This window comes from Halichoerus grypus, chromosome 6 (genome assembly GCF_964656455.1).
Source record: "Halichoerus grypus chromosome 6, mHalGry1.hap1.1, whole genome shotgun sequence".
NCBI classification, from domain to species: Eukaryota; Metazoa; Chordata; class Mammalia; order Carnivora; family Phocidae; genus Halichoerus; species Halichoerus grypus.
The window spans coordinates 101,093,869-101,108,626 of record NC_135717.1 but is presented as its reverse complement, the minus strand read 5'-3'; the positions used below and the strand labels follow the sequence as shown (position 1 = coordinate 101,108,626).

General features: G+C 38.9%; 1 protein-coding gene across 1 annotated transcript; it reads left to right on the top strand.

The window, feature by feature from the left end:
* Nucleotides 1-5,421: 5,421 nt before the first annotated feature.
* Nucleotides 5,422-11,650, top strand: MANSC4 (MANSC domain containing 4). Its single transcript, XM_036076856.2, has 3 exons — nt 5,422-5,650; nt 8,417-8,551; nt 10,968-11,650. Exons 1-3 carry the CDS (start codon nt 5,422-5,424, stop codon nt 11,648-11,650), a joined length of 1,047 nt encoding a protein of 348 aa, XP_035932749.2.
* Nucleotides 11,651-14,758: the final 3,108 nt, after the last annotated feature.

The following is a 14,758-nucleotide window of genomic DNA, read 5'->3' as shown; positions in this document are numbered from 1 at the left end:
CGTTGCAAAGAAATGCATAGAAAGCTCACCCCAAATAATGAGGACCTCCTGTTACTCATGAGATATGAATTAATTTTAGAAGGGGGTGAGGGGGATACTGTTAGGTTAGCTTTGGGTAGATGGAGGGATAAGGATTGGGAGGGAGCCGGCACTTATCCTACAAAAAACCCTTGAAAATTTTCCCAGACCAAGATTCTTCTATCATAGTCCTGAACTTGGGCAGAAGATGTGTTTGGGCTTTATTTTTATTATTACAAGCTTCAGCTGTCTTCTTGAATGGCAAGTTGTTAAATGACACCTTCTTCATAAGTACATTTCCACTTTTTGAAACAAGATACCTCCTACAATACTGATTAACGTTTTACTTGAGGAAGGGGGAAGGGTTAAAAACCAGAGAAGAAAGTCGTCTTGGTAAAGCATGAAATCCGTTCAGCACCTTTTTGGTTAATTTGTGCTTTTCACTACATAACTTAGCTGCCTCATTGTGAGGTGTTGTCCTCCATTATTTTCTTTATAAAACACCATGAATAAGGAACAAAAGTTTTAAAGACATAGGAAAAATCCTAGTAGATTCTGACCTCCCTGGGAAAAGTGAAGGAGACAAGGATGGATCTATGATCTGCTACATTCATCTATTTTTCTTTTTAATTCTGTGAACAACTTTTAGCTTTTCGCCTTGTTTCACTTGGCCTTTAAATCATTACTGATAAAACTCCATTCTCAACCAATTTCTCACACTTCTGTTTTCAATAAGGGTGCAGTCAAGACATTCTGAAGTTCTTAGGTGGGGAGTGATCAAGAATCTAGCAACCTCTTTAGGAAAGTAGTGCCACCCCCAATATTAGGCCTTACGCTGGGGAATTTTGCTGGAGGGCACACCCTCCATCAAAGAAAGAGGCTCGGACTTGGGATTTATTTGTGCCTCCGTCGGCAACAATGCCAGATTCAGTGGGTCAGCCAAGAACAGGCTCTTAGTCTCTTCTCTGTCCTTTTAGAATCTTTCACCAATGGATGCTTTTGTTTCCAAACGTCATAGATATGCCTCAGACTGGTATTTTCTTGCCTTCTAAAAACAGACCCAAAAAATCACACTCAAAGAATGATGCACATCCGAAAGGCAATTCACACACAGTAATATTATCAGAGTAAGATTAGCTTGGGCAGGGAATCTGGGGTGTGAGTCTGACAATACCGGGCACTGAACCTGTAAGCTTTTTCGGCCCTGATATGATAATAACGTCATTTAGGATTGGAAGTATCTTAAAAGATCAAACCACTTTTGTAACTCACACAGTAAGCTTTCTGTTCAGCTAGGAATGCAAAGTCAAAGCAATATAAACTCATTTACGAAAGATCTAAAACATTATTTCTAAGTCTCATGAAAATAGTGCTTATATATAACTGGTGGTATAATTTTATAGATCTGTTATTGACTGAACAATGAATAATAAAGACTGGCCTTTGTGGTGCTATGACTCACTTCAGACACTTTATATTATGATCTTTTTACAAAAGACTACAGTAAGAGTCAGACATAGGCTGTTTCTTTAAGAATTTATGGAAAATACATCTTGTGACCGAGAATGAAAAATAAATATTTAAGTACAAGATGTTTATCACAGTGTTGCTTTTAATAATAAAAAAATGGAACACATAATGTCTAACAGTAATAGTAGCTAACATTTATTGAAGGTTTATTATATGCCAGGCACCATTGGCAGTGGTTTTCATGGATTACAATATTTTTTTTATTCTGTTTTACAGCTGAGGAAGCTGAAGTGCAGAGTAAATTTTGGTACATGTGTAGAATGAAATACCGTAGAGCCATTACAACTTTGGATATACATGTAGATCTTTCTTTAGAAACCCTGAAAAATATAATTTTACACCGGATTTTTAAAAAACAGTGTCTGGAGGGGCATCTGGGTGGCATTGTCGGTTAAGCATCAAGACTCTTGGTTTCAGGTCAGGTCGTGATCTCAGGGTCATGGGATCGAACCACAAGTGGGTTCTGTGCTCAGTGTGGAGTCAGCTTGAGATTCTTTCTCCCTCTGCCCCTCCCACTCATGTTCTCTGTCTCTAAAATAAATAAATCAATCTTTAAAAAACAGTTTCTGGAACAGTATGAATCCATTTATGTAAAATGGTATATATGTATCTATTTTTTATAGAGATGTCTAGAAGGATGTTAACGAAAGTGTTAAGACTATAGGACTGTAGGGGCCTCTGGGTGGCTCAGTCATTAAGCATCTGCCTTCGGCTCAGGTCATGATCCCAGGGTCCTGGGATCAAGCTCCACATCGGGCTCCCTGCTTGGCAAGAAGCCTGCTTCTCCCTCTCCCACTCCCCCTGCTTCTGTTCCCTCTCTTGCTGTGTCTCTCTCTGTCAAATAAATAAATAAAATCTTAAAAAAAAAAAAAAAGACTATAGGACTGTAGTTTTTATTTCTTTTTGTACTTTTCTGTAGTTTGGATTTTTAAAGTGAAATATACATCAATTTAATAAAAAGCAAAACATTTTAAGAAAAATTATTTCCTTTCCTTTTTTAACAAGCAAAACTGAAATATTTTCCTTTCACGAAAGCATATGGGACAATTTAAATGAGTTAAAAGTAGCACAGTTCTTTAAAAATGGCTCAGGGGCGCCTGGGTGGTTCTCAGTGGGTTGAACATCCAACCTTTGGCTTCGGCTCAGGTCATGATCTCTGGGTTGGGACAGGAGATCCAACCCCCTTCCACTTTACACCCCCCCACCCAGGTCAGGCTCCCTGCTCAGCGGGGAGTCTGTTTTTCCTCTCCCTCTTTCTCCCCCCCCCACCCCATGTGTGCATTCTCCCTCTCAAATAAATACATCTTTAAAAAAATAAAATTAAAATGGCTCATATTTAATTCAGATTGAGCATCTTCATGTAAGCAAAACTTCCATTTTCTTTCAGTCAGTGTTACGTCAGTGTTTTCCAAACATCTTAGTAAATCACCTGGGACACTTACAAGAATTCTGGTTCCCACACTAGAGCAACTGATTCAGGCTCTTGGAAGAGAAGAGAGATTTTAAGGTAAGAATCCAATTTGTGAACTCCTCTCAGGAGCAGCCAGTTGGAAATACGTACAATATATCACTGCATTGCAATAGTGTAACGGTTCTGAGTATTTGATAAAATCTATACAAAGGCTATATAGCAATTTTTTATTCAGAGTTGGAATTGCTTTCTGGTTTCTGCAATTTCATCTCACTTGGACAAATTTTGAGACTAGATGTTTCTGGGCCACAAATCTCAGCCCATTGTGGATTCCTCCCTCTGCCCCTGCAGTCCAGTTTCTATCTCTCCTTTTCAAAATACTTGGCTCCAGGAAGTTCCTGGTTTCCAGACTGAATGTTTATGCAATCGCCAAAAAAAATTGTTTTAAAAATTTTAAAGCATGCTTTTACATCGGAACTTGGAGATTCTTTAAAGTGCAACTTTGATCTTTACTTGAACACCATTTGACAGCAAAAGGATTAAGCAATTGTGGGTTGTTCCATTATCCCTGCAGGATACATGAGAACTTCAAGGAATTATATATCACAGGAAAGAAACGCATTTACTGTGATTGAAAAACACGGAGGTTAGAAGGTTAGAAAGCCGACTTTTCGGTTTATATCCCCAGGGCATGAACTAATCGCAATATCTATGGAACGTCGCTGAGAAACAGGGAGTAATCTTTTGTTCCTCACCTGTTGCTTGCTTTGCCATTAGGAAACCTCTCTTCCCTCTCCCCTTGGAACAGATAGAATAGTCTGATTATTTGCAGGTAAGCAACTGAAACTTGCTTTCTATGAGAAGTTCAATAGAATAACATATTTATCATTTTTAGTGTATTTTATGTGGCTTATGCAAGGTTAGGAGTTAATCCATGTTATAATTTTTGCTTAGGAGAAAGTAAAATGTTTTGTTTTTAAAGTTATTCAGCCTTTTGAATATTTTCTTATTATTGATGATTAAATCATATGTCTCTAAAAATCAAAGGATATGTGATAGGCTATTATTATGAAACAGGTGGGGAAATGAAAATTCAAAGAATTTTGAATCCAAAAAATGTTAACATTTTTGTGTCAAGTGAATGAGTCATTGTGCAAAAGGTATGAAAGAAACCCAGATCACAGGTTAGAAAAAACTTCATCATTTAAAAAATTTTTTTGAAAAGAGCAGTTCAGCCGTACTCTATGCCAAAAGCTGATTTTCACTTATGCTTGCTCTAAAAATGGGTACAAAAAAGCAACAGTTTCATGCTTTAAACTAATTTGTCATCTTGAACATCATCATGGGATATAGAAACGACAATCTTCACAAAAGTGAGAGGCCATTTTTGCTTCCTTTAGTATCTTTTCAAATGTTTTGGCATTGCAATTGAAGTGATTTTATTAATATTTAGAAATTTAAAACCATTTCATCATTTCCCTAATACACGTTTCTTAGCAACTATTTCTGCTTCAGTCAGAGATACTATGTCTTTTTGTATATGCTTCACAAAGAAGTATCCTTTATAACTTGCAAACATGAATCTCAGAAAACAGATTAGATAGCACCCATTTTGAACTTCTTCACAATTTTCACTGTAATGCTTTTCATTTGCTCTTCTTAAAGAAAGCCTGTGGCTGGCCTTTTGGGGCAGGGGGTGGGGGGAAGAAAAATGCCTGGCTCCAAGAAGTGACCAGGATCCATGTATCCACATTCAATGTTTTCAAAATCACTGCAAAATTAAAATTTAACTTTTTTTTATTTTCAGTTTTCATTTACTTTCAAGGTTTTTTTGTGGTTATTTTGTTCAGTTTAGTAAAAACAAAATATTTAAACTAGTGCACAAACTGGTTTTCTGGTGAATGTAAATACCAGAACTTAAATTCACAGAAAAAAAAAAAAAAGACAATTTAAAAAAATCTGCAGTCACAGGTTCCTTTGAAACCATACATCAGTCCCCTTACAAAACCATGTCTTGTTTCTGGTGAAATGGATCCTTCCTTTGTCTGACGTCAAGTGACTAAATTATTGTTTTCCTCAGAAAGACTCTTGGCTAGGGTTTCCACTTGTCTTTATATTTACTTAGTAAGAGGTGTCTGTGACTATTCACTTTCAGAAAAAGAAGAAAAACAGAGGAGAGAATCTGTGTCTTCAAGAGGGTAAGGGACAGAGTATCAAAATGGCCTGGAAAATGTTTAACATTAACGTCAGAAAGTCAAATGTTCACCTAGGGCTCAGCTGGGAAGAAACAAAAGAAAAATCACTATGCAGTCAAAGAATGGCTTCATTTTTCTAGAAGGTGACCCTCCAGGAGAGTCCCTTAGCAACAGTCTCGAAGTTCCAGAAACTGTCCTAAACCCTGATGGTCAGCTTCGGCGTCTGTCTGGAACTCGAACTTCTTGCCCGGTCTTTCTACCAGGGAAATGCATGTCGTGGTGGTGGCAACAGCCTTGATACTGCTCCTAAGCATGGGGTGGACCTCAGACTCTCTCTGCTCACCCACCATTTTTTACAGAGACTGTTGGATCCGTCGCTTCCCAGGGCTTCTGATTGACCTGGAGGAGTCTCAGAAGCTGGGAGCTCAGTTCCTGAAGTATTATTCTGAAAGCACAGGCCAGAAATGCAGCAGGAGCTGCTGCCTTAGGAAGGATGGTAAGTATTAATGATATGCCTGCGCAAAAATCAGGAGAAACTTATAAAATGAAGATCTAAGTAAGGAGCCCTAGGCAGAGGTTCCAGTGAACAAACAGATGAACAGGACGAGGGAAGGTGAGGGAGAGACATGGGGATGGGGGAGAGCGGCAGAGAGATTGAGACTGACTTTGCTGTTTGGGTCAGTGCCGGCTCAGTTTACAAATCTGGTAATGATCCAGAATGCCATGGAACCCACAGGTAACAGAGAATCTTCTTTTCTTCACTGAAGTGCTAAATGAAACTATTTCCTCAACGGTTAACTAACGATATTTCCATAGCCCCCAAATATGGCATATTTGATTTCAAAAATATTTATAATAATTTCCTTTTCAAAGTTCTTTTGGTGATATTGGTATTTCAAATTTTTGAAATGTGCTTGCTTGTGTTGAGCAAATGCGGGTTGCACTGAGCAGGAATTTCGATTGTGACTGGTGTTTTGAAAGACATAGGTAGATATATGTCAAATAGCAAAAAAGAAAGAAAAGAAATATATATGTTAAATATTCTGATTTTTTTTGTCTGAAATCCAGAATCAGAGCATCATCCATGTAATATGATCAAGGCTTATAATGAGGAAAACATTTCATTATTGCAGAATTTCCAGTTACAATCGTCTAAAGACTTCTTTCATTTGTTTTTCATTTTTCCAAGATTTTAAAGCTACTTGGAAAGAAACAGCAAAAGCAACACAACACTTTAAAATAATTCTCTTGGTTCTTCCATACTTTCTTTCCATGGTTTGATACCAACTTATTAATGGCCAGTGCCTCCTATCCAAGTCTGCATGGAAGATTTCTGGGATGCAGATTGAGGCTACCGGAGGGTGTAAACCACCACAGTGTGAGAAGCTGCCCCAGGCTAAGCCCTCAAAAGTTAATCACACAAGAAAACAATTAATTTCTTGCACACAATTAATTTCTTGCACACAAGAAAACAATTAATTTATTAAAGGGAAATCTTTTTTTTTTTTAAGAATTTATTTATTTATTTGAGAGAGAGAGCACAAGAGAGCACACAAGCAGGGGGAGCGGCAAAGGGAAAGGAGAAGCAGACTCCCCTTTGAGCAGGGAGCCCAACGTGGGGCTCGATCTCAGGACCCTGGGATCATGACCTGAGCCGAAGGCAGACGCTTAACTGACTGAGCCACCCAGGTGCCCCTAAAGGGGAATCTTTTTGAAAAGGTTGCCAATCCAGATTTTCACCTTAGAGATGCTTCTAATTCCCATAAGCCTTGAGGAAGGTGGGTGAGGGGGGGATATCTTTCAGCATTTTCCCATGGCATCAATTTACCTGACTGTCCATCGCAGGGAAACTTTGTTCTCTCGACTTCCAGGGATACTATAAGCATCCAGTAGAATTCCATGATTTTAGAGCCTCTGTAGCTTCCAAGTTGTGGTTTTCTTCCTCCAAAAGAAAGGGCACGAACACACGTCTCTGTTTTTAGCTGGAAGCCAGAACTTTAAAAAGCCACAGTCCTGCAATAGCTAACCTGTTTGGAACTGGAACTCTAAAGTGTACACAAAGAGGAATATAAAACATCTTTTAAAATTGCTCTCTTTACAGCATCAATTATTTTCTTATCAAAAATTTAGATGTCTAAATTTGAATATTTTTTAGTCCTTTCCCTTGAACTTGACAGCCCAGTCTTTAGGGAATGCATTTGTAATCTAAAATGTATTAGCAATGTATTATTAATTGAATTCTGCCCTCTTCTTTATCCTCCTGGATGCCCCAGAAGTAACGGGGTGGAGGGGGGATGAAGCTCCCCACAGTTAACCTTACACAGAAGCAGCAGAGGTTTTGCCAACCGCAATTCCACAACAGCTTTAGGCATACTCTGAGGTCTAGTAATTGTATGCTATTCCTCTGTAATCTTATTTTATTAAAGAAGTTGATACCTTTGGTCAATGGATATTTGCCAGCGCATGGTCCCTACTACACTGCAGCAGGAGGAAAGCCTGTTTTGCACTTTGGGGAGGACAGACTGAAGACTGGCACTCAGCAAATCACACTTCAGGTTTTCCAGAAATAACGTGGTCTGTTTTATGGAGCAAACTTATTTAGTAGAAGGGGGATGGCATCAGTGATGTATCCCTACCCATTAGAATTCCAAATGCTCACATCCTTGTCAGTAGACTCTCTTCCTCTTTAAAGGACACTGAATAGGCTTTTCGTTGGATGTGATTTGCAACATGGGACTAGTGTTCCCCTATAATCAGGATCAGGGTAGTGTTCACCTGGCCTGCTGCCTTTCCACCATCTGGGCCTCTCCCAGTAATTGCAGTTTTTGCCTTCCCATGACTCCCTCTTTTGTTACAACATCTGTCACGTTATTTTCTTATTTCTTTCTCTGGTGAACTCCAGTGCCTTAGCATTCTGAGAGGGCACTGCAACTATAAATCTGATAAGCCCGAGGGGCTTCTGTAGCCAATTGAACTTTTCATGAACATAAAATACTGGGATTGGAAAATGATTCCGGGTAATCCTGTGTGGAATGGAATGTGTGAAAGATTAGAGAAAATCAGTGGATAGTTTCTTTTAAAAGGGCATTTTCCATATTCAGGGAAACCAGTTACTGTAGTTCACAATGTTCTGTAAGATGTCTGAACATAGCCCTGCAATATACTGCTGTTAATCCAATGTTCTTGAAAGAAATATAAGTTACTCAGAGCTCATCAAGCTGGGAGAAACCAAAACCATCTGCAGATGCACTTTTCCTTTCAGTTTCCTGTAACGTGGCTGTCTTCTACCATGATCCTATTCATGACAACGTCAACTGCCTCCATATTCACTGCCCCACGCTGGAGAGCTGCATATTAGAGCCCGGAACCAGTGCCATTTTATACAACATAACAGAAGGTAATGACTTATGTATTTTGTATTTATGTTGAAGAATGTTGGTAATGCTCTAGTAGAGATGTATAACCCTAGAAACTGGCTGGCAACAACCTGAATCATTATTTTCCAGCAATCTCTATCTGGAAAAGGTTTGGGCATCCAGGGCAGAAAACTAAAAGTAAATTCGCTTTAGTTTGGCATGCTCGGCAATGATGAGTTCATTCCAGATGGTAACAAATCATATGTGATTGAAGAAGAGCTTAAGCATTACATTTATTCCAGGAGCCCCCAGCAAGAGGCAAAAAAGGCATTTCTACTGGGGGGGCTAAGGGTGCTACCAGGAATAAAGAAAAAGCTTCATGGCAGTTTTGAGGTCCATCGACACTGCATACAAGGATTCTACAAAGATGGATGTCAAGGACAAGGAAATGCACTTACGAACATACATTAGCATACCAATGGTCCCAAGATAACCAAGATATCCATTATTTTAGATAAATACACACTCAAGTGTCCCTTGCCCGTGTATATAAACTCAGGCTGCAAACTGGTAAACACGAAAAAATAGATTTTTGCCATCCAAATACAAAGGCGATAAATTTCGTCATCGATTTGTACTTACTGAACAGCTAATTCAGGCTGGGAGCAGCACTGCAGAAGATGGCAGCCATATCTCTGCCCTCGAGTTTCTTACAATCTAGTTGATGTGACAAATCTCACAATTAGTGTACAATGTGTAATTGAATACCAAAATGTGTGATACTGCCTCAAGTACAAGCACTCAAAAGAAGAGGAGACTAAAGAAAGCTAAATTCAGAGGCAGCTTTGTGGAAGAGGCCTGGCAGAGGCAAGATAAGGAGTTCTGTGTCACACCACTGGAAAGTAAGAAAACAGGTCTGGCTACAAAAGGGGCACATTTGGGGTTGCAATGAAAATCTGGGTAAGATAGGGTAGGCCAGGTTACAAAAGGGCTTTGGACAGAGCAGTGTTTTGGTTTGACTTTGTCAGCAAGAGAGAACCAGCAAAGGCATTTAATGAGAAAATGCCATCATTAAAGTGATGAGTGTGGTTGTCTTTAGTCTAGGAAAATTATATGCGGGATGCAAATTAGAATATCTAGTCAGGGAGGCATTAGATCTGGAGAAGGTGACCATAACTGCAAATGAACAGGAGGGATGACTACCAGCACTTTGGGAGGGAACTGGATAGGACCTAGTTACTTCTTGGATGAAGGAAAAGAAGAGAGAGGAGTCAATGATTCCTCTGTGTACATACAGATTCCAGCATGGATGATGGAAGATTGGTGAGGTCACTGAAAGAGACAGAGAGCCAGACAAAATGATTTTGGCTTTGGGAATGTTCAGTGATGACATGAGATGTCTAGGTGAGAACCCTCAGTAGAGCACAGGAGAAATGAGACCGGAGACCAAGAAAGGGGAAATAACTGGTCATGTGGATTTCGGTGTCACTGATGCAGTGGTGACAGTTGATGAGGATACTCGTGTGTGTGTGGTGAATGGGTGAGATGAAGGGATAATTCAGCAGAAGACCAAGGACTAAAGATTGTGGAAAGCACACAACCAGTTTGGACCAAGGAGAGAACTAGCTAAAGAAAGAAAAAATGAGAAGCAGGCAGTCTGAGGTAAAGTGCCAAGAGAATCTGTGTTCCAGGGAGTCACGGAGGGGGAATTTTAAGGAAAGGATGGCCAGCAGTATTGAGGATAAAAGAGAAGTCAAAGCAATGAGGCTGATCAGGAAATATGGAAACTACTGATTACCTCAGAAGCATAATTCTGACAGAATAGCGAGGATGGAACAAGATGGCAGAAGGCAAACAACAAAGAAAGGAAATGGATGTTGGTGTGTCTAGAGGGAGAGAGGGAGAGAGACAGAAACTGACAGGAGAGACAATTGAAAAGCTGTTGAGAGGTTTTTCTTCCCCTTTACAGATGGAGCAATATTTGCATGTGTCTGAAGTCAGAGGGAAAGGAGTTCCTTTACAAGAGAGAAAATACTGAAGACAAAGTCAGGACCCTCAGGGACCGGGATAGGGAGGAGTCGGAGGGCTTTGCTCATGATTTTGAATACAGTTACACTTCTGTATTATTTATCTTTTAAAACTTTAAGATGCCATATATCTCAAATGGTTACTGTCTTTTGCAATTCTTGCACTAACATTGGCTATTGTTACCCAGGCAGACACAAAGAATCTTCTATGATGTAGCCAAAGTTGTTTATAACAGAAAGTGTTCTAGAAAGTTAAGTTCAAATGTGGTCAGTATGTTTCTAAGCCTTTTCAGAAGTATGCAATAGTAGAATTTGAACGTAAGCTTAGTTCACTAACTCAGTGGCAAACCCAAGGCTTCTCCAACCTGTGCTTTGAGGTTCTCTCATTGAAATAAAAAATAAAATGAATGATGCCTTATTTATCTTTCAGGTATAGATCCAGATTTGCTGGTTTTTGAACAATCATCTCCCACATATCTAAATACCCGTTCTTCATCTAACACATGGGACAGACTAAGGATTTTAAAAGCTACACATTTAGATAAACAACAAACTACCGTGATAAACCAAATGCTACCATCAACAGAGGCACCATCATCAACCCCACATCAAGATTTGGTTGTCAACACAAACAATACCAGGTATTCCAAGGAATTAACCACAGATTCCTGGGCAAGACTCATTTCCCTGAATGACTCCATTACCACAGAGGTAAATATGGTGTCACACAGCACTGATTTCATCAATAACCCAGATAACAAGACTATTTCTCCTTTCTTTGTTCCCATAGACACGAAACTTTTTCATAGGCCTATTCCATCCCAAGTCAATAGTAGCAAGCAATTACTAAACAAAACCAAGGGGTCCAACAGCAGAAACCACACATGTGAGAATGAAGACATGACACCTGAATGGGCATCTGTGACTTCAAAGATGTGGCTGGCTCCGGTGGTCCTCTGTACCTCTGTCATCTTTCTTTGCTGTTGTGTAATCATCCTGGCATCTGGATGCTGTAGAAAGCAGCAGGGCCAGTATAAGCCAGGACAGAGAAAGTCAGGATCCAAGCATATTAAAAAATTTAACAGGGGGCGCCTGGGTGGCTCAGTTGGTTAAGCGACTGCCTTCGGCTCAGGTCATGATCCTGGAGTCCCGGGATCGAGTCCCGCATCAGGCTCCCTGCTCGGCAGGGAGTCTGCTTCTCCCTCTGACCCTCCCCCATCTCATGCTCTCTCTCTGTCTCATTCTCTCTCTCAAATAAATAAATAAAATCTTTAAAAAAAAAAAAAAAATTTAACAGTCTAAAGGAGAACTCTTAATAGTAAAAGTTACAGGGAGATTGTAAGCTTTCAAGAGTATCATTTTTAGTTTTCTGTAAGACAAGGGCTCTTTGGTTAAAAAAAAAATAATTGCACAGGATGCTCACTCCTACCAGTCTCTAAAAAAGGCCAAATGCTTGATAAACTTAAGTGCTTTTTTGGATTATTTCTATTTTTTGAACAGTGTACCCTTTGCCAAAGTTCCAAAATTCTGACCCCTGCAGTTATTTAGCACTGTATGAGAGATATGCTTCTAAGTGCTGTACATGTATTCATTCATGGATATAATTTTATGAATTAGGTGTACTTTTATTAACCATTATAGTATTATTATCACATTGTACAGATGAGGAAAATGAGAAGAGAGAGGCTAAATATCTTCCCTAAAATCACACAGCTAATAAGTAGTGAAGGCAGGACTTAATAGGTAAGCTGGTTCAAAAGTTCATGCTTGAAATCAGTTTGATTAAAAGCTTCCATTTTCCCAAAAAGCATGGAAAAAAGATACAGAGAGGAAAACACCATAACATCATATTTATCTCCTGTTAAGGTCAAATTATTGTCATGTATGTTAATAAAACCTTTTAGTGGTTTGGACAGAAGAGCGGTATTATTACAGTTACTAACCCATGTGCAAACGCTGCCTTTTTTTTATACAGTTTTAATGTTCAATTGATTAATTCCTTTTAATCCTAAGCCATCTTCATTTTTTTAAAGCTGACATGCCTTTAAATAACTCTGGTACTGCAATCTTTGAGTTTTGTGTTATCTCTGTTGAATAAAGCTTGGGAGTTTTAGTTTACATCCCTCACGTGTATGCACTGTTTCCTAGGTGCAAATATTAGCTGTAGGTATTTGAGCTCTGTCCACCCCCACCCTGAAGTGCAGACACTTTAATTCAATCAAGTCTCCAGTGATTTTAAACTTTAGACCCTTAATCTAATCCTGGAAACTCTTTTTAAATGTGAGGACAGATATTAAAAGATAGCCAATAAGCCTGAAGAATAGATAAGAGGAAATCCTATTATAGGATTAATAAAATAGTACTGTTCTCTCATATGTTAAAACAAATTGTCCAGTGGCTTAAGAGGTGTTTCTGTTTCTTTCCCTAATGTTGATACTGTGTGGGGGAAAAAATGTCTATTTCTTTTTTTAATATAAGAAAGAAATATACAAAATATCAGTAGAATATTAGCCACAAATAAAAATCTGAATTTAAAAATTTCATCAATTTACCCTTATTTGCTAGTCATGATATTAAATATCATAAATTTTATCAGTTTCCTTCCTAATTCATTAGGGGGAAAAATGTTCACACTATGTAGGGAGGATATAAAGATTTAAATTATCCTAAAATTATATTTAAGTAAATAATTCAGGAAGGAGCCTTTAAAAATTATTTGTACAGTCTTTTAAAAGATTATTTTTCTTTAAAATATATACAAGTTGCTTAAAGGTTTCCCAAAAAACCAGGGCTGCTAGAAAAAGGCTTTTCTTCCTTGGGGTTTCTCAGAATTTGCTCATTTCCTAAAATTGATAGTTTTATAGAAATGACCATAATTTGAGAAAACATATTTACCTTTGTAAGAAAACAAACTCATACTCCTCTTCTTCAGCCACCACCTGTGACCATCAGATAAACTGAGGACATTTATTCGACTGTAGACACAACCAGACCAGAGTCAGCCAGGAAGCAAAAATTGCCGAGCCTAGAAACCATGCTCTTCCTGGAAGCCACAAGGACCAAAGGAGAACTTCTGAATAGAATTTAAAACTTTCTTAAGAAACAATCAGAGATTCTCAAGGCCCAGTCAACAACCAAGGCCAAGACTGTTACACTCAATTGCAAAGTAGCCATGACACTGAAATCTTCCAACATTGTAACTGGCCAGACCTCTTTTAAAAAGTCTGTAACTGTCCAGTATTATGAAATACTTACCAATGCTGGGAAGGCTATACGCAAAGAAAGAAAGAACGATAAAGCATGCCACAATTAAGGAAACAGATTTGTCCTATTTCTTAGTTGCCTACGTGTTTAAGCAACTTCTGAGTTTTGTAATTTTAAGAGTTTGACGTCAGCAGTGAATTTGTATCAATGCAGCAAATATCCCTTAGACTCGTTATAAGGATAAATATGATCATGTTCATTGTATATATTGGCTCAATTAATAGTTTAACAGATAAAGATCTGATTAATGAAAAAGAGGGCTGTTTATTGCTAAAATTACAATGATCGCATCTGCTTTCCATTTGAGGCAGATCTGTACTAATCTTACAGCTCTAAGATTTTGCCATTAGGTGTCAGAGCTACAGCCTGTCTTCAGGTCAGTTGCCTGGAGATAGCCAAACTGCAAAGACTAGAGGGTACAGTGCTCTACAAGACAAGACACTGAGTATAAATCTGGAGCGGGGAGGTCTGTCTGAAAACCACCCTCAGGTTTGATAATTCACTAGAATATTTTGCAGAACTCAAGGAAAGCTGTTATGCTCATGGTTATGGTTTATCACAGGGAAAGGATATGGATTAAAATCAGCCAAGGGAAGAAACACATAGGATGAAGTCACAGAGGGTTCCAAAGTCATAGCTTCTGGTGTCTTCTCCCCCTGGAGGCAAGCTGTGTTACTTTTCCTGTACCAGTGTATGATAATACGCCTCGAGTATTGCCAACCAGGGAAACCTGCCCGAACTTCAGCGTTCAAAGATTTTATAGAGGCTCTATTACACGGGTATGACTGAGTGATTACCTGGGTGGTTGATCTCAGCTGCCAGGTTGACTGATCCCAGCTGACTCAGTGCCCCTTACTCTAAATCATGTGGTTTTTCTGGCATGGCTAAGACTGTTAGGTGTGGCCAGCCCCACCCTAAAATCCATTGTGACTGGCTCTCACCCTAAACAAAGATATT